General features: G+C 34.8%; 1 protein-coding gene across 1 annotated transcript in view; it reads left to right on the forward strand.

The window, feature by feature from the left end:
* LOC114327472 (nose resistant to fluoxetine protein 6-like) overlaps positions 1-26,288 on the forward strand; it is a 107,561-nt gene that overhangs the window by 22,698 nt on the left and 58,575 nt on the right. The window contains exon 5 of the mRNA XM_028276108.2: positions 1,679-1,887. Within this exon, the coding sequence (XP_028131909.2) occupies positions 1,679-1,887 (209 nt within the window). The remainder of the gene's footprint in view (positions 1-1,678; positions 1,888-26,288) is intronic.

A 26,288-nucleotide genomic window follows, 5' to 3' on the forward strand; every position in this document is an offset into this window, starting at 1 on the left:
ACAAACACATGAAAATGTATGTCGTCTGTAATCATGCAATTATAGCGTGTCGTACTTACATTCGGCTACAAGGAGCTACTTCCTGAGTATTCATTAACATGATATCTTGCAAGTTATCACCTTGCTGTTATACCTTGCGTCACAGAGACACCTCGTGGATTTGACCTAATACGTAAGACCTAGTGCACACTTAACCACATGAGAACTCAACATGGTCGATGTGCGTATATGTTGCATAATTGGGATAAGCTATTGTTCGTCCGCTATAACTTTTCCCATGCGTCACGATTCATTTTCAAACAAATTAAGTCAAAGCATAAAGTGAAACGAACGTCGATGTGTATACATATACATTTTGTATACTGTATACTATATACTACACACATCGGCGTACGTTTCACTTTATGTTTTGACTTAATTTGTTTAAAAATGAATCGTGACGCATGGGAAAAGTTATAGCGGACGAACAATACCATCACCGTCATGCAGCTGTATTTAAGTGAGGTCCAGTCTATCAAACTCATAACGGAGGAGTGCCACCAGAGAGCCTACGAGGGCAGTTCACAAGATTTCCTGTTTGCCATGATCGAGTCAATTAACTACATAAACAACCTCGACGTTTGCCTATAAATTAGACATGATTAAGTATTTTTATATCGAGTCAATTTTAACTAACTTGCTCATTGTAATCTAATAAATGTGTCGAGATGCCATGCGCTAAATAAATCCTAGCCGTCCTTTCTTTTCGACTATTAATAGTGGTAGGGGAGTCCAAGGGGGAATTTTTGCAGTTTCTCGAGCGTGTCAGATTATCACATGGGGAGAAACCTTGTACCCTGTAAATGTACCTCTACTGTATTTTGGCTCTTAATACAGGGGAGTTCGTTAAGGGGGTCCGAAAAAAAATCTATCCTTATAAAAAAATCGAAATCGTCAGATTAAGATAAGGTAAGTTAAGTACATACAAAACAGTGAATATTTAAAAAATCTGACGATTTGAGCGGGGCGTAAGGAATTGGGTGAGTCACAAAGGTTCACAAAAAAAAGCGAATATTTTGCGAAATGAACGTCAGATCAAAAAACTAAAAAATACGTGTTCAATATTTTTAAAAAATCTATCGAATGATACCAAACACGACCCCCACGGAGAGGGGTGGGGGTAAATTTAAAATTTTAAATACAAACCCCGCGATATTTCCTCAAATGAACATCAGATCGAAAAACTGCAAAATACACGTATTCAATATTTTTGAAAAATCTATCGAATGGCACCCAACACGACCCCCACTGAGGTGGGGTGGGGGGTTACTTTAAAATATTAAATAGGAGCCTCCAATTTTTATTGCAGACTTGGATTCTTTACGTAAAAATTAGCAATTTTTTTCGAGACATTTTTTCGAATTATGGATAGATGGCGCTATAATCGGAAAAACGATTGTTGCAAATGGAAAATTAAATTAAAAAATTTAAAGTCCCCCTCTTTATGGAAAACTTAACTTTTTTTGGATTTAGAACCTACTATTCACAACCCAATAGGTCCCCTTAACGCTCGAGTAACTGCAAATTTAGCTTACTTTCCTCCCCTACTACAACGTATTTCGCTATTTCTGAATTCTGAAGTCAATATTTTTTATGTAATTTTGTTTACTGTTTCTAAATTTTTATTACTTATTTTTAGAACATGAATCTAACAGTTTTCTGGTATCATTTTCATTCTTCTCTAATGCCAAGAAACTGATAAAATTAAAGGATTCGGACCAAGATGATATTCAGGTGGATTGTATGTGTGGAATCAAAGTATTTTGTATGTTATCAGTTATCCATGGGCACCGAGTAGCAACTAATACTCTAACTGGAATTACAAATGCTATCCCTATGTATAATGTGGTAAGTAGGTACAAAGTTTTTTAAATGTAAATATACATACATAATATTATCGTTGATTGATATTATGACAAAGATAAAACATAAAAAAATATTTGAAGTGCAGTAGTCGCAGTACAAATGCCATATGATGGGCTGGCTGTGGTGTAGCTCTCTGGTGATTTGCTGATTGAGCATGTCTGCATGTGTGTATATTTTTTATTTGTGTATGTGTATGTGCGTCTGTGTACCATTTCAATCACCAAATCTGATTTTACCCAGACTGATCTGCGTGGAATACTATAGACTTCCTATTCAGTTCAGAGCTTCCCAGCAAATCCGTACACCGGCACGTTATTACTAGGTTTGTTCTTAGATGTATTAGTTGCTCAAATTTTTACTTTATCGTACTACATACGCAGTATGAGTATAATAGATAAAGTTATAGGATCGTGCAAAAAAAAATTTTTCAGATTTCACTTTTTTTCGACGATTTGAGTCCCCCTGAGTCTAAAAAGCAAATAAAAAAAACATGTCGGAAGTATGTACGTACGTATGTCGCCATCGCCCAGCAAAAACTACTGGACCGATTTCGATGAAATTCGGTATGAGTAAGTTTAAAAGAATTTTGTCGAGAAACTAAGCTTTTGAAAAAAACCTCTCAAAGGGGGGCCGAAATAGGGGGGTTATTTGGGGCCCATTTTTGCAAATTTTGACCAAAACAAATGAAATTTAACTTAAAGTTAGCTCATCGACAGGTAAATAGAAATACGGAATTTGACATTTCCAAATCCAAAATGGCGGCCAGCATGGCCGACCGCCCACCCGATACATTTCCCTACCAATCTAAAAACTTGTTTAAGATAAATTTAATTTGAAAAAACATTTATATAGCCTAAAGATGGGGCTATAATAAGAATAATATCGTTTTTCATAAAAAGTTATGGGTTGCCTATATTTAAGGGGTCAAAATTTGACATAAGTTTGAACTAGATTTTCTCAAAAATGACTCCAAGGAATTTGTTTATTTTTTGATATATTTTTGATATCCTATCGGTAAACTGAATAACATTAGTCAGATTTCTTAACTCTTCATAGGAGGGGAGTTATGAATTTTTTATAAAAAAATATTCGAGTGCCCGTAACTTCCTCTTTAATAGAAACTAAAATTTGAAATGTGGTGGACATATATAGTACTTTATTATCTATTAGCACAATAAATTTTACAAACAATATGGCTTCCGGTTGAACCGGAAATGAAAAAAAATCTTAATTTTTTAGATACGCCCTGATTATTTTGCATATTTTGAAAGAATGTAAAATTACCTTTCCAATGACATAAAACTCGTTGCTGTAGCTCAAAAACTCGAAAAGTTACAGAAAATTGAAATTTTGCTAGAATCTTGTGTGTGTCCTCTCTCACGCGATCATAGCAGAGCATTATTATAGGGCAGTCAATGAGGGTATTTGGCTCCGAATTCCATCCTACTACATCGATGTACTTGATATTTTCACAGTAAGTAGGGAATAGCTCAAGAAACAAAATCTACCCTATATACTATGGCGCTTTTTATCTTGGGGCAATTCCCACCCCTTCAAGGGGGTGGAAAATTTGTTGGTCAAAATAAACATGGAAGTGGCTAGAGAACCTATTTTTAAGCAAAAACTGATCTATACTTTTTTTTGAGAACTCAATACTTTTTGAGTTATGCGTAGTTGAAAATTGGCCATTTTCATTAAAAAATGACACGTTTTAGGACGGTTTTTTGTGAATACCTTAAAAACTATGCATCAAACTAAAAACACTATATAATTTTTTTTTAAGATTATTAATAGGAAAGAGATTCGTTCCTTTGTAAATTTTCTATTTATAATACAAAAAGAGATATGGTAGGTAAAAAGAGTTTGTTTTTTTTTTGGTGCGTGCTCAAATCAGTGTATTCAACTTGAAATAACAGAGAATCGGTCGATTTTAGGGGTATAATGCTACCAATACCTTTTATTGTGCTTGAAAAGTCCTTTCAAATAAGCGCTATTAAATGTCTATTACATTCAAACTAAGCGAGATATGCTGCAAAAAATTGATGACTAACGAATTTTAAGAAAAAAATTGAGAAGTATATTTAACCCCTCTTCCACAAGAATTTAAATGCATCGTTTTCCTTCTACAATATATTTTACTACAGTGTTATTTGATGCATGCTCAAAGTGCTCATGCTTTTGTAGTGTTTGAAAAGGCCTTTAAAACGAGCACCGTTAAATGTCGGTTACATTCAAACTAAGCGAGATATGGTGCAAAAAAGATATGACTAATGTACTTTAAGGAAAAATGAGAAATACATACATTTAACCCCTCATTCACCAGAATTTAAATGCATTGTTTTTCTTTTGCAATACCTCTTAATATAGTGTTATTTCTACTTTCAAAAAGTTGGACGGGTGAAAAAAATAAGATCAAATTATAGAGCGCTTTTTTAAATTTTCTTAAAATTCTTTCTTTTGTTCCATGCAATTCGAAAATAAAAATGTTCTATCCCGAGAAGTGGTGGGAACCGCCCCCATGATGAAAGCGCCATAGTATATAGTATATCGGATAGACTTTGAATTAGGAGATTGGGCTTTGGGCTACTCCCAAAATTTCATTACAATCCATGCAGTAAAATGCAAATATTGTAAACTATTAATTTCTCAGAAAAATGAACTAATTTGAAATGAAAGTATGACTAATATTCTATTGATTTAGGTATGCAATAATCTATAGTGTGTCCCCGAACATTCTCTCAAATGCAGGAATTAATGATGCGTAGAACCATAAAATATTTTCGAGTATACAAGGTGTTTCTAAAATATCAAAATAACGAGTAACTTTGTTATTTTTATAGAATGCCAGTATCTAGTACGATAACGATAATAGATCGGTACGATAAAGTTCTCGGGCGGCCCTTCCGTCCAGCGTTTTTGATAATACACTTAACTATAATTATCTTAATGCCAGACGTCTCTACTTCATAGCCTGACAGAGCTCGCCAGCTTTATTTATGCCTGTCCAGAGTTCTTTATATTCCATAGCCACGACATTTGTTTACGGCCTACTCTTCAGGTAGCCTTAATTTTCCCTTGGTTAATTATTTAAAGGATTGCATATCTTAAAGGTTAGAAGAATGGACTAACTATATAAAAGAGCTCTTCCTGGATACGAGGCCACCACTTAACACCACAAAGTATACGAATACTGGTCCTAGTATTTTAAAAGCGGAAGTAGAGAAAGCCATCAAACAGAGCAAAAATGGGAAATCTCTAGGCCCTGACCAAATACCATCAGACTGGCTCAAACTTCTGGATGACGACAATATCTCACAATTAACAAACATTTATAACCATATATACGAGACTGGAATGATGCCACAGATATGGTTGGAGTGTACATTTATTCCACTCCCAAAAAAACCTAATACATCATCATGTAAAGACTTTAGACTAATTAGTCTCATGAGCCACTCTCTCAAGCTACTTCTTAAGATAATTCTTAATAGAATCAAGCAGAAATGTGAAGAGACAATCGGAAACAAACAATTCGGTTTCAGAGAAGGATTGGGAACAAGGGAAGCTTTGTTCTCAATGTTAACATTACTTCAACGATCATGGGAAGTACAGAAACCAATTTACGTCTTCTTTATAGATTTTGAGAAGGCGTTTGATAGAGTTCAACATGATAGGTTGTTTGAATATCTAGAAATGATTGGAATAGATGATAAAGATCTGAGACTTTTACAACATCTATATTGGAATCAAGAAGCTTCTATTCTGGTAGACGGCAAAGAAACAGACAAAATTTGCATTCAAAGAGGTGTCAGACAGGGTTGTGTGTTATCCCAAACTTTGTTTAACGTATACTCAGAAATAATTTTTAATGAAGCCTTGGAAGGACAATGTGGAGTTCGAATCGGGGGAGAAACTATTAACAACATCAGATATGCAGACGACACCGCGATTATGGCTGAAAATATCGAAGATCTTCAATTCCTTATTGATCGAGTCACTAGAGAATGCTCCAATAACGGACTTAACATACATGCAACAAAGACAAAGTTACTTGTGGTTAGTAAACAAGACGTCGGCCCTATGCAACTAATTGTCAGTGATGAATCAATAACAAAAGTTAACCATTTTAAATACCTAGGATGTTGGATAAACGAGACACTAAATCCGGATGAAGAAATTAAAACTCGTATAGAAATTGCAAGAGGAGCATTTATGAAACTTAGATCTATTCTGAGCAACTCTCAGCTGAACTTACAACTAAGAATCAAGTTCCTAAAATGTTATGTGTATCCTGTATTACTATATGGATGTGAAACCTGGATCATGAAGGTTAACATGATGAACAAATTAGAAGCCTTTGAGATGTGGTCGTATCGTAGAATGCTCAGAATATCTTGGGTTCAACGCATTTCAAACAGAGAAGTCTTAAACAGAGTAGGTCAAGGCGAAGGTGACTTAATGAAGATGATAAAAAAGAGAAAACTTGAATATCTGGGGCATATAATGAGAGGTAGCAGATACAGGATGCTGCAGTTAATACTCAATGGAAAGATCGACGGAAAAAGAGGAATTGATCGAAAGAAATATTCATGGCTCCGAAACCTTCGTCAATGGACTGGCTTATCAGCAGATCAATTGTTACATGCCGCACAAGATCGAGAACGATATCGGCAAATTATTATGGAAGCTACCCACGTCTAAAAATTTGGGCACGGTACTTAAAGAAGAAGAAGATATCTTCCCCGGTGGAGATGTGGTGCTACCGTCGAATGCTGAAGATAAGTTGGGTTGAAAGAGTCACAAACCTAGAAGTATTACGGAGGATAGGAAAAAACCCAGAAATTTTGTTAACGATAAAACGGAGAAAACTCGAATATCTGGGTCACCTGATGAGAGGACATAAATACGCATTACTTCAAAATATAATGCAAGGAAAAATAGAAGGAAAACGGAATCCAGGCCGTAGAAGAATGTCATGGTTGCGGAATTTGAGAGAGTGGTTTTTCTGCACCACTAATGAACTTTTTAGGTCAGCTGTAAACAAAGTCAGGACAGCCTTGCTGATTTCCCATCTCCTATAGGATTGGCACAAAAAGAAGAAGAAGAATATCTTCTCCCTCTCAGGATATGGCCGAGTTATCCAATTTTTCGTGCCTTGGTCAAGTTGAGCAATTTTCTTTCAGTATTTGCATTTCTTAAGAGTTCCTCGTTTCACACCCTTTGAATCTATGTTATGGGGAACATTCCTCGCAGGGTCCACATTTCGAAGGATTCCAACTTCTTCTTCTTCTTCTTGATGTGCCTATCCGTGACGAATGTTGTCGATCATCTTGACAATCTTATGCTCATCACCGTATACTATGGTGTCATCTGCAGCAGCGTGGAAAAGCTTCATAGATGTTGTGTTGAACCAGGTTCTGAGGTTCTTCAACCAGGATGTTCTTCTTCTTGGACCATGCTTCCCAAATATTTTTCCTTATAGGATGGCTTGCAGGAGAGCATAACTAGATTCATTATGTGTCCGAAGTATTGTAACTTTAGAGATTTGATGGTAGTTAGTATCTCTCGGTTCTTCTTCATTCTTATTTTATTTTGTTCTGTTAAGTATTCTCTGATATATCTACATTTCAAATTCTTCCAATTTTCTGCACATATCTTCGTTCAAAGTCCACGATTCAACACCATAAAAAGACAGACAAGACGTAACATCACAACATTGTTAATTTTATAGCAAGAGAGAAGTTGCGGCTTTTGAAAAAGTTGGATCTAGCTTTTCCGATGCGCGCTCTTATCTCTTGGTTGTTGGTCCAATCTTCATTCATTATGGTGCCAAGGTGTTGTAGTGCTTTACTCTTTCTATTGGGATTTGGTTGACGTAGAGTTAATCTTCTGTTATCCTTTTCTTGCTAATGATCATAAATTTTGTCTTCTTTACGTTTATATCGAGTCCATATTGTTGACCGAAATACGTAATTTTGTTCACAAGGACTTGCATGTCTTCTAGATTCTAGGAAAATACTATGGTGTCATCTGCATATCTGATGTTGTTTAGCCGGTACCCATTTAGTAGAATAGGTACCTTTTTCAGCCTAGTACAAAGCTTCGATAAATATTCTTTCAGAGTAAATATTAAAGATTAGAGAAGCCAAAATTTGGTATTTGTAGACCTTAAGAAGGCGTATGACTCGATACCTAGAATCAAGCTATGGGAAGCAATGGAAGACATCGAAATCCCACGAAGAATAATAAAAGCAGTAAAGGCAATCTACAAAAATAACACAGTAGCTATCAAAATGGGCAATCGAATATGCAGTCCATTTAAGACGACAAAGGGACTACTACAGGGCTGCTCCACATCCCCTACCCTATTCAAAATATTCCTGGAAACGACCCTGAAACCATGGAAAAGAAAGTGCGAAGGAATGGGTATACCAGTAAGGAATGAGTATCTATATACCCTAATGTTGTTCTGAAGCTATTTTCTTGTGGCATTTTTACAATTTTAACTATTTATAATGGGAAATAAGCCACAATATTATTAAAAAATGATTTTTATTAACGTTTCGACGCCCAAATCGGGTGCCGTTGTCAAAATACAAAATACTACTAACATAAATAAAAATGTTGTTGCTTAGTAAAAAAATTCTTCTAATAATTTATTTAATTTGACTCATTTATATCGGCAATTCAGATACATAATATGATACATTTTAAAGTAGAAGACTTTAAAATGATATTGGCAATATTTATGAGTTGCGTTCCTGGGACGACTTTACTGAAAGATAGTTCATTCGATTACATGAAATTAACCCCAACTCAAGAATATCCATCACAAAAAATCATAGCCTGTGATCTGTCTTTAAAAAGATAACCACATGCAACGGTGACATTAAAATTCTCGCGTTAGAGATCTCATAGTAAATCACGAGAGAAAACCAGGAAAAACCTCGTTATACTATCCCGACATCGTAAGTATTTTGTCTTACATTTAATTTACTCTCAAAATTAATACCAAATTCTGACTTTACTATAATTTTGTTTAAATTATAAATAATATCAATAATACATGGATATATAAGTAATACTAAAATATAAAATATGTACTAACTTGACTATTGACTTACTAATTGTGGTATTTTCTTTCTATTTACTTTCTCTTTCAGTATGGGTATCCACATCCTACTGCATTCCACCGAGGAATTTGCGACACAACTGGTTTCGTTTAGCATAATTAGAGCCGCTTCTTTGATTTTTCTCATTTTACTATCTGTTTCTTTCAAGACTATACTTGAATCTCTCCACTGAACTCTATGTTCATTATCCCATGCGTGGTGACATATTTGAGATCTATCAAATTCTCTATTTTTAACATAAGATTGATGTTCACTTATTCTAACGTTTAATGGTCTTGATGTTTCACCATATAAACCTGTTCGCATTCACAAGGTATTTTATAAATACAACTATTTGTCCTTTCTTGTTCATTGTTAGGTTTAGTTTTAGATAGAATAGATCTCAATGTGTTGGTTGTTTTGAATGTTGTTGAAATGTTGAATATATTTCCTATTGTTTTAAGTTTCTCGGATAGTCCTTTTATGTATGGTATTGATATTTTCCTCGTATTATTTCTTGTGAATGTTGTAGGATCCCGTTCTATGTTGTTCTGTTCCATTCGATCCAATCTTGACAATTCCTTATTTATAAACGATAAAGGATAATCATTTTTTAATAAAACAGATGTTAAGAATTGTTTTTCTTCTAAAAATGAATTTTCGTTAGAACAAGTAATTTTGGCTCTATCATATAAGGATTTTATGATTCCCTTTTTAACGTTGATGTTGTGATTTGATTTGTAATTGAGATATCTGTTGGTATGTGTTGGTTTTCTATACACTTGAGTCTCATATCCAGTATCCTTCTTTGAGACTAAAACATCGAGGAAAGGTAGGGTGTTATTATATTTCTTTTCCATTGTAAATTTTATTGTCTCTTCTTGATCGTTTATAATATTCAGGAATGTATCCAACAATTCTGATCTATGAGGCCATATTGAAAACACATCATCTACAATCTCCACCATACAGTGGGTTTTAAATTTTGTTTAGAAATGATATTAGTTTCGAAATCCTCCATAAATATATTAGCCAATAATGGAGATAAAGAGGAGCCCATTGCTAGACCAAAATTTTGTTTATAAAATTTATTATTTAGTTGAAAATAGGTATTATTAGTACATAATTTCAGTAACTCCCTTATAGCTGATACATTTAGTCTTGTCCTAGTTGTCAATGTATCATCATTCTCTAATTTCGTTTTGATTATGTTTAAAGTTTTATCTAATGGTACATTTGTAAATAAACTGTTTATGTCAAAACTTACTAAAATATTATTTGGATTAAACTCAATAGTTGATAATTTGTTTAAAAAATGTTTTGTATTTTTTATAAATGTGTCATCATTATTAGCAAATGGTTTTATAATGTTTAATAAAAATTTTGATAGTTCACTACAAGGAGAACTGATGGTACTACAAATGGGTCTAAGTGGTATGTTCGCTTTATGAATTTTCGGCACTCCATAAAAATGTGGTGACTTACTGTAATGAGGTGTCATTAATTTTCTTTGATAGTATGTTAGATCATTTTTAAATTTGAATAAAGTTCTATAGACTTTGTTTTCCAGTGTTTTCGTTGGATCCTTCGTTAATTTGGTATAAGGTCCATTTTTAAATTATTTTTTAATAATATTGTGGCTTATTTCCCATTATAAATAGTTAAAATTATATACCCTAAGTTTTGCTGACGACCAAATAGTGATCGCACAAGACGAAGATGACCTCAGTTTTATGATGAGGAAACTGGAACAGGAATATACAAAGAATGGGATGGAAATAAACCTAAAGAAAACTGAATACCTAACAACGGAGAATACAGAAATAAAACAACTGGAAATAGACGAAGGTAAACAAATCAGAGGAACAGATAAGTACAAGTATTTAGGTTTTATAATATCAAACAAAGGAACAACTGAGGAAGATATAAAAAATAGACTAGGACAAACAAGAGACTGCATACGAAAATTGAACCCGATACTGTGGGATAAGAACATCAGCATAAAAACAAAAAGAAGAATATATAATACCATGACAAGAAGTATCCTCACTTATGGGTGTGAAAATTGGACAATAAATAAGAAAACCAAAAATAAAATAAGAGCGACAGAGATGGAATTCCTAAGGAGAAGCTGCAGAGTAACAAGGAGAGATAGAATAAATAACATAGAGATTAAGAGAAGAATGGGAGTGAACTCAGACATAATAGACTACATCGAACAGAAGAGATTAACCTGGTACGGACATGTCAGAAGAGCAGACCAAAATCGGTGGATAAACCGAATAACAGAGTGGAGCCCGATAGGAAAAAGGAAGAGAGGCAGACCCCGAAGATCCTTCAGAGATGAAGTAGACGAAGCAATGGAGAGAAGAAATCTACAGAAAGGGGACTGGCAAGACAGAAAGAGCTGGAGAGAACGGTTGAGTGAAGGAATACAGTGAAAACTGTGGAACTCCTTAGTATATATAATATATATAGAAGACAAAATACATCCTTGTCTCACTCCAAGCATGATTTTCACATATTCGGTGTGTTCACCTTCAACTCTGAAATTTGCGGTCTGATTCCAGTAAAGGTGTCTAATTATCTTCAGATCTTGGTTGTTATTTCCTGTTTCTTTTATTATTTTCATCATCTTGGCGTACTGTACTCGATCAAACGCTTTCTCGTAATCAACCAGACATGCGTAAGTATACGTCGCAAATGACGTTTCTGCATCTCTGGAATAAGACTTGTATTGAGAACGAAGCCTCTCGTAACAACTGCGTTGATGAAACCAAGCTGGTTGGGGGAAATTTGACTTTCACAGAGCTTCCAACTTCTTTTTCTTCTTCTTTTTATGTAGACATGCCTCTGTCTATTTTTCAATGTGCCTCCAGTAAGTTATTCCACCTTTTTCGTGGTCTTCCCACTGATCGTCTTCCTATTGGGGACCGTCTCTCGCCGTCCTTACCACTCTATTCGTTGTCTTTCGGCTTATGTAGTCATTCCATTCTACTCTTCTGTTTCTCACCCAGTTATTAATGTCGTCCACCTTGCATCTCCGTCGTATATCTGCACTTCTAGCTCTATCCCACAGTGTCTTACCATCGATTCTTCGGAGTGTTTTCATCTCTGCTGTTTCTAGCATTATTTTTGTCCTTTCTGTATCAGGTCGTGTTTCCGCCGAGTATGTCATTATTGGTCTAACAACTGATTTGTAAATTCTGCCTTTCACTTCTTTTCCTATGTTTTTATTTCTCCATATTGTTTCATTCAGGCAACCTGCGGCTCTGTTTGCTTTATTCACCTGATCTTCCACTTCTGCTTCGAGCTTTCCGTAGCTAGATAGTGTGATGCCTAGATATTTAAACTTCATGACTTGTTCTATTATTTGACTCTCCAGCTCTAATTTACACTTCATTAGATCTGCTGTTATAACCATGCATGTAGTCTTTTTTGGAGAAATTAACATGTTAAATTTTCTAGCGGTTATATTAAATTCGTGCAGCATACGTTGTAAATCATCATTAAGCTTTCAACTTAATGGAGGATATTTTCAATGTACATCGAAATTAAATAGGAGGTTTAACAATTGGATATAGGAATTGAGTCAATACTCGCAATCTTAAGTTTGTATTTTAATAGTTGTTACATAATCATGAGGCAACTGGTTTCGAGTCTTACAATTTATGACTCATCTTCAGGTCCAGTACACTTCGCGTCAAAAAAAACTGGTACAACTCTTATAACCGAAAATCACGTTTTTCAAGTTGTGTAAGTTGATCTTGTCAAATGTGTCATTCTAATTTCTAGGGCAACGTTGCCAGTCATCTCAATTAGGTACCCATACATTGATTCGTGTTTTATTATAATTTATTAAAATATTTCAATTCAAAAATAATGATAGTTAATAAATCTAGACATAACTTTAAATTATTATGTTTAAATTAAAATCAAGAAGCGTGATTGGTTTCTCGTAAATTATACTGTAAATACAAAACTCTATTGAGTTGTTGGACACTAGAATAAACACACGGGAAAAATAAAAAAATTGTTTTGAAATTAATACAATATGAATAACTTTTACAGTGAACAAGTGTGGAATTTAATTACCTTGTGGTGAATTGGAACACGGGCCATAGGAAACTCAATGTAAAATTCCAAACTGTTGAATTCCTGCTTCCCTAATTATTTTATATCAAAAGACATAAGAAACTATTTGTAGAGAATTGAAATCTGTATTGAAAACAACTGTTATTATTGTTATACGAACAATAATTATTCAAAATTTTGTAAAAATATAATACAATTTTCAGAGAAATACGCGAAAGTTACGTCACACACAGTGCAATAATGTGTATAAGATTGCATTCGGTGACGATGAATTTATTATATTAACAATTTGAACTGTCAATTTCTTTATTTATTTGATCATTTATTGCTTAAAACACAATAAAGTTGATCAGATACCCTCAGTTAAGTAGAAAGTATTAATAATAAAGATATTTTCTTCAGTCAATAGTGTGCTCACTGTCAGTTAAATAGTAACGTGTGGCCTAACATTACCACAGCTATTTCTCAGTCGGAATTATTATTTTTAATTAGTTGACTAGATTGAGGGCCGGTTGTTCGAACGCTAATCAACAATGATCATTATCAAATAATTAATTACTGTCAATGTCAATTGTTAAAACATAATTAATTAAAATTCTGAGACTATAATAAATTAATATAACAATAATTATTAACATAATTAATAATAAATCTCATAATTGTAATTAATTATGTTTTCAGCAACCAAAACAAAGTTGACATTGACAGTTTTGGTGACAGTAATTAAATATTTAATAATGATCATTGTTGATTAGCGTTCGAACAACCGGCCCTTAGAGAGCATGAGACATGACAGTTCAAATAAAACACTAGATAACTATAGAGAATGTAATGTCAACATAAATTTAAATCCCTTTTTTACATAGAAATATTAATTTTGATTTCAACAGTTTATAAGAACAAAATTAGGTAATTAATTTAACAAAAAAATAAACCAGAAACAGCTGTTTCCTTCACATAAATATAAAATCTTTTTATTTTAGTCCCCTTTTTAAACCCAATTAATCCAACCTAAATTGTCCCTTGTTTATTCTTGTCTTCTCCCATAAAATAAAATAAAATCTCTTACCGTCCTTTTTTCCTTCAATAACAAATCATTTGCCTGGATAAACACACTGCAATCTTCCTTAAATTTTGTCACAATGTCAAATGGTTAAACGTCAAATATAGAACTTCTAAATAAATCTGCCAAATGTAATATTTCTAATCTACTAAATAAATGTACTTCTATTGCCACTTCTTCAAAGCCCCAGGATCGAAAAACACATACATTTACTGTACTACCGGAACACCCTTTAACATGCAAAAGGGTCCATTAAACAACTCTCAGCCTGGCCATTAATACATTAAATTAATATTTGAGGGTTTTCCCAAAAATTCTTATCGTGCCCCAAATTTCCAGCACACCAACGGAAACCTCAACAGAAGAATTCTCAACACATCCCATCAAAGGATCGAAAAACTACCATTTTCAATTAAAAACTGAGAATTCTAATCGCCGGCCAGGCTTCAAGTCCTTTCTCAAAATTTCTTTATTGAAAAAGAATGGACGTTGTTGATTTGCTAACAAGGCGTTCAAAAACAAAAAATTCTACAACAAAAATCTTCTCTCACTGACTCACACAAAAAGCATATACATCCAAACATACAAATTATACATCCTACAAGGACAAAATAATCGGTTATAAACAACCAAAACTCAACAAACGTTACTACTAAATTTTCAACCGTAATAACTCCACCTTTCCTTCCGGAAAGAAAATTAAGTTTCTTTGAATTGAATCCCAAAGAAACTTGTTACAAATACATACTATGTTACACTATCTACATCAGAATCCGATTCAACGTGGCTATCAGAGTTCTGTGGATGAGGTTTCAAGTCTTTCACATGCCAGTGACCAATAGACTAACCATTATCATTTACTAATTCATATGTACAATAACCAACCTTACGCTTTACTCTAAAAGGTCCAATAAATCTATCAGCAAACTTAGATGTAAAATAATTAGCTTTATCAGAAAGAACATAGTTCTTTTTCCAAACTAAATCATTTTCCTCAAAATGAACATCCCTTCTTCTTAAATTATATCTCTCTCTGGTGTTATCTGAAGCTTTATCAATCCGCTTTTTAACCCAGTCTCTCAACTTATTCATATTTTTAGAACGATCATAAACAGGTTGTTTATTTTCTTCATTCCCTATTTTTAGATGATATTCACTTCCATGAGTCATCATCTCACAACCAAAATTAATGAAATATAGTGTTTGACCTGTCACCTCATGTTTGGCAGTTCTAATAGCACAACCTAGTTCAGGTAAATTAACATCCCACAACCTATGATTATCTTTAACATAAGCCATCAACATGGTTTTCATGATACGATTAATTCGTTCAGTAGGGTTTGGATGAGGGGTAAAATTTTGAGTAAAAAGGAATCTGATTCCAAACTCTTGACAAAAAGATCTTAGAATATTACCTTTGAACTGACTTCCATTATCACATTTTAAGACTCTGGGAACACCAAACAAAAGAAATACATTTTCTTTTAAAATTTTACTTATAGAAGTGGCAGTTGCCTATCTCAGAGGGAATAAAAAAGGAAATTTACTGAACTTATCAGTAACTACCAAAATCCAAGTATTACCAGCTGAACTTCTGGGCAATGGTCCAAATAAATCCATACTGATGAGCCCAAGGCTTTGTGGGTTCGACAGCCTGTCCCATATGTCCTGCAGGACTTTTCTGTTCCGGCTTTGTCCTTAAACAAACCTCACATTTCCTTATATATTTGGTAATGTCCATTTTCATAAAAGGCCAATAGAAAAGGCGAGATACACGATAAAATGTTTTGTAGATACCTAAATGACCTGAAACACAAGAATCATGACACCTCTGAAGTATCTTATCTCGAAAATCTTTTGGAACTACAAGATTCCAATATTCACAATCATCTCTTAAACTCGGAAAATCTTGATCAATATATTTATACAACTTATTATTTGCAAGTCTCCATCTGACAAATTTTAAAGGATTTTTATTTACATTATTACACATTTTCTTATACCATTTATCACTGGTAGAAGAAAAATCATATTCGTCACATTCGGGGTTTATTGCTTGAACATTACTTATTTCTACAGAATTTATCATAATATGTACACTATCAACAGGTAGTTCTAAAGCTCGCGAAAGGGTGTCAGGAACTATGTGATCCTTACCTTTGCGATGCAGTACTTCATAGTCAAACTGTTGCAGACGTAAGGCCCATCTACCAAGTCGTCCTTGAGGGTCCTTCAAATTGTCCAACCATAACAACGAGTAGCAATCAGTGATTACATAGAACTTATAGCCATCTAGATAAGCTCGTAAAGTTTCACACGCCCACAAAACACAGAGGCATTCACGCTCAACACTGCTATAGTTCCTCTCGGCTCTATTTAGAGTTCTAGACAAATAACAAATTACATGTTCAGTTTCATCATACTTTTGAGTAAGGACAGCTCCAAGACCATACGCTGACGCATCAGTTTGTACGTAGAAAGGTTTGTCAAAATTAGGACTAGACAAAATAGGTGCTGAGACAAGAGCATCTTTAATACTTTGAAAAGCTTCCTCACAAGCTTTGTCCCAAACGAACTTTTTATTCTTTTGTAACAATCTACACAAAGGTGAAATAAGATCTGAATAACTATTTACAAACTTACGATACCATCCTATAACTCCAAGGACTCTTCTGATTTCAGTGACATTGGTAGGTCGTGGAAGATTCACAATGGCCTCTACTTTTGTCTGATCTACAGACAGACCACTAGAGTTAACAACATAACCCAAGTATTTAAGTTCTGACACACAGAACGAACATTTTTCTTTATTAAGGGTCAAATTGGCTTTTTTCAATCTGGAAAAGATTTCTGTCAAAACTTCGACATGTTTATCGTAAGTTAACGTAGCAAGACATATATCATCTAAGTACACAAAAACATATTCAGAGAGTTCAGGACCTAATAAATTATCTACTAACCTTTGAAACGTAGCTGGAGCGTTGTGCAGTCCGAAAGGCATACGACAATACTGGAAACGTCCACGCCCTGGCACAGTAAATGCCGTGTACTGCTTGCTCTCTTCAGTAAAACCCACCTGCCAATAGGCACTCTTAATGTCCATTGTTGACAAATATCTAGCTCCACCTAACTTACTTAAAATGCTATTTATATAGGGTAAAGGATAAGCATCACGCTCAGTAACACGATTTACTTTCCTAAAATTAACGCAAAAACGCCATTCTCCATTCTTTTTAGGTACCAACAACACTGGTGAAGACCATCCGCTGTGTGACTGTTCGACAACACCAAGCTTCAGCATTTTGTCCAGCTCCTTGCTGATCATATCCTGCTTAATTGGTGATACCGGATAAAACCTCTGCTTGATTGGTTCTTGTTGACTAACTACAATTTTGTGTTGAACTACATTAGTAAAAGTTAATTTGTCTGGATCGATACTAGAAAAATAAGAATCAAAGAGTTCGTTAAGCTGTTTGCGTTGCTCTGGTAGAAGTTCAGATTCCGATTGTATCGAATTAACCACTGGAACACTCATAACTTCCGAAGAGAAAAACCACTCTCCTTTTCGTAAATCTGGTACAATACCCATTCGCACCCAGAAATCTACACCGAGTACTAGAGAGTGTCTACACTGTGGCCAAACGAAAATATCAATTACCTTAACAACATCACGAAGTTTAATGGGCACCGAAGCTACACCTAATAAATGACTCTGACTAGCATCTGGAACTCTGCAAGACCCATCTGGAACAGTTTTTAAATGTACACCTAAACTACGTAGAATCTCCCATGTAGGCATATTTACAAAAACTTTATTGGCTCCACAATCCAATAAACCGAATACTGTCTTACCTAAAATATCAACTTCTACATAAGGACATTCACTTTCATTACTCTGTGCTAAAATATAATCTAAAACTAACTTAAATGAATAGGACTTACTACTATCTTCTTCCTTATCGACCGTTAACTGTCTATTCCGATTCGAGATAGCTCGGTCGTCCACTATCTCTGGTTGTCGTTTCCCGAATTATTTTCAGAATTGTTTCCAGCCCTAGAATTATTGCTACGATTCTGTGAATTACATTGAGGACAAGTATTTTTAGTAAAACCTTCCTTGTTACAACCAAAGCATCTAACCACACGTTTTGGCCTCTTACAGTCCTTAACCACGTGACCAATCTCATTACAGCGCCAGCATTTAGGTACAAACGCATCTATTTCTTGTACAACGTGATGACGAGAAGAATTCGCTCTACTAGAAGAAGGCTTAAACGACTCAATATTAATTCGAGTTTGCTCAATTTTTCAACACAAGTCAATTCAATCAAAAGAAGTCTTTACTTCGACTAAAGTTAATCTTTTCTGATAAAAAGATAAAATGTTTTTAAGTAACACCTGCATTTTTAAACTGTCCGGAACTGGTGTTGACATTTGTTCGAACTTACTGGTCATCTTGGCAACAAACATACCAATGGATTCGTTAGATTCCTGAGTAGTATGAAGAATATCCTGCCAGATCTCATCTGCAGAAAGGGTAAATTCTTTCTTCATTAAGCTCACTAAACTATCCCAGTTGCTAGCATAGCTCCTATACAATTTATAAAAACCTAAAGCATTACCGGTAAATAAATCTCTAGCACAAGAAAATAACTGAACCTTATTTACATTACGTGACCTACAATACTCCTCAACTTCTTCAAGAAATACAGAAAAATTTTGCGGTTTACCAGAATACTTAATTCCCCACTTATATACAGGTTCTAAAGGAAAATTATTAGATGACAAGGAAACATTGGGATTAACCGTTACATTCGAAATTTGATATGTAGTCAAAATTTGGTTACTCACATTTGGTGCAGAAATATTTCGAGTAAGGGTAGAATTACCATTAGCATCATTTAAATTAAGACCTGATAAATCAATATGATGATGAAAATTAGGATCAGTAGGCATCTCTACAGAAACAACATTACTAGTTTTCAAAACATTAGACTTAGTAGCGGGTAGGAACTCCTTTGGAGTCCCTTGGATTCTATTGGATAGTCCTATCAGGGAAAGTGAATCAATCCCTGCTCCCTGCAGATACTTCGGGTAGCGGGTAGGAACTCCTTTGGAGTCCCTTGGATTCTATTGGATAGTCCTATCAGGGAAAGTGAATCAATCCCTGCCCCCTGCAGATTCCAGGAGCTTCCTGACCCGGGAAGCTAGCACCTGCTAAGGGTCCCTTGTCCAGGGTCACGGATGAAGTCCAGAACGGCATCCAAGGCGACGAAGAATACTTCCGGTACGGCGAAGATGGCGGAGCTGGCAACCGTTGATTTTAGGGATAGTATAATCTCACAAACCAGTAGCGTCTGTCTCAGAGTGAGCGGCTACAAACAGCGTCTGACCCAGAGTGGGCGGCTGAATAAGCACTCACCAACCCGCATGGCAAGCGTGGTGTTTTAACTGCCATTACCCCCCTCTTTTTATCATGGCGAATAATAAAACAAACGGAAATGGTCCCCAGGTGGGTAAGGAAATTTCTGAATCCCACACCTCAAAGGTCTGCCTCACGGATTCTGGGGGAGGCAATAATTCGCTCTTGATAGATAAAAACAAAAACCCACTAAGACGAACACAACAGAAACCAAGAAAATCTATCAATCTGTCAATAGGGACATACAATATTAAATCAATGTCCACGGATGAAAAAGTACATGAACTGGAGGAAGAACTAAAAAATATAAAATGGGATATCATAGGCCTATCGGAAACTCGAAGGAAAGAAGAAAACCGAATACAGCTAAACTCCGGGAATCTACTGTATTATAAAGGAAATGAAAAGAATAGTAATTTTGGAGTAGGATTTATAATAAATAAAACCATAAGTAAGCATGTTCAAATAATCAAAGGTATATCAGATCGTGTCGCCTATGTCATACTCAAAATAAGAAGAACATCAATTAAAATTATCCAGGTATATGCCCCCACGACAGCTTATGATGACGAAGACATCGAACTATTTTATGAAGATATTTCAAAGGCTATGGGAGAACATAAAAATCGTCTCACACTAGTAATAGGAGATTTCAATGCTAAACTGGGTAAGAAACTAAACAAAGAAGAAACTAAAATAGGAAATTTCGGATACGGCCAGAGAAATGATAGAGGTGCTACTTTGATGTACTACCTAGAAGAAATGCGTCTATACGCAATGAACTCCTTCTACAAAAAAAAGTCCCAAAGAAAATGGACATGGATCAGCCCTAATGGGTCCACAAAAAATGAGATCGACTACATACTGTCCACGGAACGATATATCATTAAAGATGTAACAGTTCTTAACAAATTCACAACAGGTAGCGATCACAGGATGGTCAGAGCAAAAATTAATATCGACGGTAACTATGAGATGAAAAGAAAAATAATAAGAAACTCGGATATAGTAGATAGAAACAAACTAGGGCAATATAAAGAGAAATACAAAGACCTGTTAAAAGAACAATTCACCGAAAAATTAGACAGTGATGATAAAGATATAGACGAAATAAACAACATACTTACAGCAACGATGGTTACATCAGGAAAAGAAATAGCAAAAAAGGATGTTAAAAAGGACAACTATGTATCAGAAGAAACAAAGAAGCTTATGGATAAAAGAAGGAAGCTTGTCGAAGAAGACAAAAGGAAATCTATAGAATATGTAGAAATCAATAAGACAATAAGCAAAATGATAAAAGAAACTAAGAGAAAAGAACAAGAAATAAAAATAGAAGAAGTAATACAGAACAACAAGAATATGAAATGCTTAAGACCGAAACTCGGCAGATTTGAAATAAACAAAATAAAAGACGTAAACGGAGTAGAAACAAACATTAAAGACATCATAAATATAATCCAACATTTCTACTCAGAGTTATATAAAACAAAAAAGGAACCATCAGAAGAAATAAAAACCCAACTTAACTCGAAAATAAAAAATGTCAATTCAGAAGTACAGCCAGAAATAAGCAAATCAGAAATAAAGAAGGCATTGAAAGAAATGAAAAACAACAAATCGCCTGGAAAAGATGGAATAACTACAGAGATGCTGAAATATGGTGGAAAAGTGGTAATTAATACTCTCTATTCCCTTTTTAACGAAATATTAAAAGAAAAAAGAATCCCAAACAACTGGAAGGAATCCGTAACCATTATCTTACACAAGAAAGGGGACAAAGCAGATATAAAAAACTACCGTCCTATAACACTCCTCAATGTAATGTATAAACTCCTAACAAAAATTTTAACCAACAGATTGACGACAAAATTCGACGGATACCAATCGAAAGAACAAGCTGGTTTTAGAAAGGGATTTAGCACAAGTGATCATTTATTAAGTATGAAAATCCTTATAGAACGAGCAAATGAATACAACATCCCTCTATATGTAGCGTTCATAGATTTCGAAAAGGCTTTTGACAGTGTCGAACATTGGGCAGTGAAAAGTTCTTTGATTAACAGCAGAATTGACCACAGGTATACAGACCTAATAGCCAATATATATAAAGATGCCACAACAACAATTAAAGTATACGAAGGAACACAATCAATTCAAATAAATAGAGGCGTAAGACAGGGTGACACAATATCACCGAAACTTTTCAATCAGGTTCTGGAAGATATCTTTAAAAGATTAGAATGGGAAGAAAAAGGTATAAAAATTTGTGGACAACGCTTGAACCATCTAAGGTACGCCGATGACATCGTATTGATAACCGATAAAAAAGAAGAATTGTTTGAAATGATGAAAGAACTGGACATAGAAGCCGGAAAGATAGGCCTTAATATGAATTACAGCAAGACCAAAATCATAACAAATACAGATGAGGACATCACAATGAGGATCGGACAAGATGAAATAGAACAAGTTCATGATTATATATATCTGGGTCAAATTATAAAACTTAACAAGGAAAACCAAACAGCAGAGATCAAAAGACGAGTTAGACTGGCATGGGCGGCATTTGGAAAACTAAGCTACATCCTTAAAAACAAAAGATATCCACAACATCTTAAGACCAAGGTATACAATCAATGCGTACTCCCTGTTCTCACTTACGGTTCCCAAACGTGGACGTTTACAAAAGCAAACATGGACAAGATCATAAAGACGCAAAGAGCAATGGAAAGGCAAATGTTGCACATAAAACTATTGGATAAAAAGAGAAACGAGTGGATAAGAGAGAAAACCAAAGTTAGGGATGTTAGACAAGAAGTTGCAAAGTTGAAATGGAGATTTGCCGGACACACTATAAGACAAAAGGAAGACCGATGGAACAAAATTCTCATAAATTGGAGACCGTGGCAATATAAACGAAGCAGAGGAAGACCACAAATGAGATGGGCAGATGATGTCAAGAAGCACGTGGGCTCTAGGTGGATAACTGTAGCGACAGACAGAGAAGAATGGAAAAGGATTGGGGAGGCCTATGTCCAAAGATGGACCGAAGAAGGCTAATTAGATAGATAGATAGATAGACTTAGTAGTATAGTCACCTATCAAATCCATCAATTTCTTTAACAATGCAGAACGCTTTGACATTTCATCAGTGTCTGTACTGTGAATACGGTTTAATCTACCAGAAAGATGTGCAATCTTAGTCTCAATTCTTCTTACTTGGTTTGCAGTACCTGTAAAAACATTAACAACATCCTGAATCTCTTTTAATTTATTTTCACAACTTGTCAACTCAGCAGGAATATCAGGGGGTAAATCAAAGTTAGAGATTTGCCAGATTTTTCTAAAACAAGGCAACTACGCAAAGTACTCTTTAACTCTTCTACCTTACAATTAGTGAAAACAATACCCCTCATTTGCAACTCAACTTCAAGTTCAAAATACTACTAATAGTAGTATTTTGTATTTTGACAACGGCACCCGATTTGGGTGTTGAAACGTTAATAAAAATCATTTTTAATAATATTGTGGCTTATTTCCCATTATAAATAGTTAAAACCATAGGTAAATTATAGAAACGGTCTAATATCTCGAGAAATACACTTCCAAATGAGAAACCAAAAAGAAGGTTTTTAATACTTTTCGAAAAACTATCGAATAACACTAAACATGACCCTCTAACCTACCCCCTGGAGGTGGGGTAGGGGGTAACTTTAAAATCTTAAATAGCAACCCCCACTTTTTATTACAGATGCGGATTCGTCATGAAAAATTAAGCAACATTTATTCGAAACATTTTTTAAAAGTGGGGGTTGCTATTTAAGATTTTAAATTTACCCCCCGCCCCGTCTCCAGGGGGTGGGTTGGAGGGTCATTTTTGATGTTTGTCGATAGGTTTTCGAAAAATATTAAAAACCTGTTTTTTAGTTTCTCATTTGGAAGTGTATTTCTCGAGATATTAGACCGTTTCTATAATTTACCTATGGTATCAGGATAAATCGTTTTTCCCAATTATAGCGCCATCTATCCACAGTTCGAAAAATGTCTTGAATAAAAGTTGCTTACTTTTACGTAACGAATCCAAATCTGCAAGAAAAACTAGGGGTTTCCATTTGAGATTTTAAAGTTACCCCCCACCCCACCTTCAGGGGGTGTAGTGGGGGTTGGTGTTTGGTGTCATTGGATAGATTTTTGAAAATGATTGAACACGTATTTTTCAGTTTTTCGATCCGATGTTTAGTTCGCGAAATATTCGACCGTTCCACTACTTTTGGGACACCCTATATATAGGTATATATATGTATATGTACTTGTTTGTCTCTTTTTGTGATTTTAGCTTGTAGTTTGTATTGTATTTAAGTTTTAAGTTGTTTGTATTTAAGATTGCGAGTATTGACTCAATTCCTATATCCAGTTGTATAATGGACTCGCATTGGCAACCCTTTCATCATAGGAGGTTTAAATTAAATAAAACTGGTTTTGCCTTTTCGGTAGGGTATTTTATTTTTTGTTGAGCGCCATTGGTTATTTACGTTTAGCTTATAAATATTTCTCCTGGGCATCTCGAATAGTTAAAAGATATGACCAGAGGAAGAGATCCTTGGAAACGGATAGTAGTTCACGTTATTAAACCTCGTTTAGGCCTAGGCCTCTTCAAGGGACGGATTCCCCCCTTTTTTTATTGCGAGGGGTGTATGGAGAAGAGTTGTTAGTCTGTGTTGGACGGATTTTAAAATTGACGAGTGGAAAGTTGTGTGTGTCATCAAAGCGTGGAGTCTCTTTAAGCGGTTTTTTTGGGTATTTGCTGTTATTAACTATCAGTTCTATTTTAGGAACGGCTCTTTGATCAGCATTTGTAGTGTAGACTACCCAGGCAACCAAGTGACGTCATATAACGTTGAGGAAACGTCAGTTTTTGGTTGAATATAACACGTGTTTGAACATTACGTCATATAGACGTCTTTTGTAGGTGATTTTAAATACGTAAGATTAATGACGTTAAAATTACGTTATAAAACCGTTTTAATTTCAGACAGCTTAAGTCTGACGTCACAAAATTGGGAGGAGCTTGCTTGTTTGTATTGACTCCAAACAATTTCGTTTAGGTATAACGCTAAATGTTCATAAGAAATTTCTCATTGATTGTTTACGCGGTTTGTGTCTTGTGTGATAAAATAAGACTTTTCATTTAGATATTTAGTTGAAGAAACGTGTTAATTAAGAGATTTTTATGCGTTTTTGCTCAGTGAGTTAGTTTAATCTAGTAATTCTTCTTGACAACTATTTGAGGTTATATGTTTATTTATTTTTAATTAAGCGTTAAATGAAGATATTAAGACAGCATTAAATTAATTATGTATGCTGGATAATTTGTTAATAAATTATTTATTAGTTTCATATATATGTTGTTTTAGTTTTGACACAGTAAGTAGGTATGGTATATAACTAGTGAAAATTCTATAATGTGAGGACTGGTACAATCATGCAGAATCAATGTTGCTTCTAGCGCACAAGCGATCTTAAACAAGTGGTAGTACATCTTCGACACATGGGACGTAGGCCTAAGGCCTAACCTATTTTTTTATACTATTTTGAAACATCTGAAAAAGGTCACTTTTTGAAAATATTAAAGACGTGATTTTACCGACGTATAAAGGTTGTCATCTTTTTGACGTTTAAAAATCGTCACAATCTCGACGTGAAAAAAACGTAGATACGATTACGTTTTAAAATCGTCACAATTATGACGTCAAATCGATGAGACAAATACACGTGATTTTCAACGTCAATACTACGTCATAGAAACACGTCAATTGGTCATTTTTATGACGTGTTATCTACGTTATATTATCGTTTGGTTGCCTGGGTAGTTATTGTCTACGATATAGTAGGGGGGGTAGCTTCTAGGATTTCCCAGTACTCACCAAGAAGTTCGTTGCCTGATGTATTTAGAAGTTTAGAGGGCGGGAAAGGAACTTTTGTTTTAGGATTTCTGGTGACTACTTGTCCTCTGCGGTGGCTGGTGGTATTTAGTACCTCCTTGGCTCGGAAGTTTGAGCTATCAATTGTTATTAGTACGTACCTTTGGCTAAGTCTTAGGACTCTATCCCGGACAGAAGGGATGTTTGCTAATTGATGGATTAGTGCTGATGGATAGGCGTATCTCTTGCCCATAATCCTTCCCAGGATTTTCCTCTCCGTACCTAGTCTTCATTAGTTTAATGTTTATTGTGGCGTATAGAACTGCTCTGTATGGAGATGGATAATACACGGCATCACGATGATCACTACACTCCCTCTGAGGAGCCAGGATTGAAGAGAGAGTTTATAAATATTTTAAAGAAGTGATTCAATATGTTTATAAACTTCCGTATCAACGGCTTTCGATGTCGAAGCCGAATAAAAAATAATATTTTACAATATGTGGCGAATTTATTTATTTGGTTAAAAAGCTCAACAAATTTTGAAGGCCTAGAGCTAAAAATACAATTAATATAATGCAATAATATAATACTATATGTTACAAATCTTTTGTCAAGTGGGATGGCTTCTTGTCCAATCATGCTCCTTTCCTACTAAATTGACTTACTATTTTCCGCAATTCGTCCCTGTTTTTTACTCTTTCTTCCCAACCAATAATTTCCTCATTTCTGAGATCTTCCTGTACGCTATCAAACCATCTTTGTCT

The sequence above is a fragment of the Diabrotica virgifera genome, chromosome 1 (assembly GCF_917563875.1).
Source record: "Diabrotica virgifera virgifera chromosome 1, PGI_DIABVI_V3a".
NCBI classification, from domain to species: domain Eukaryota; kingdom Metazoa; phylum Arthropoda; class Insecta; order Coleoptera; family Chrysomelidae; genus Diabrotica; species Diabrotica virgifera.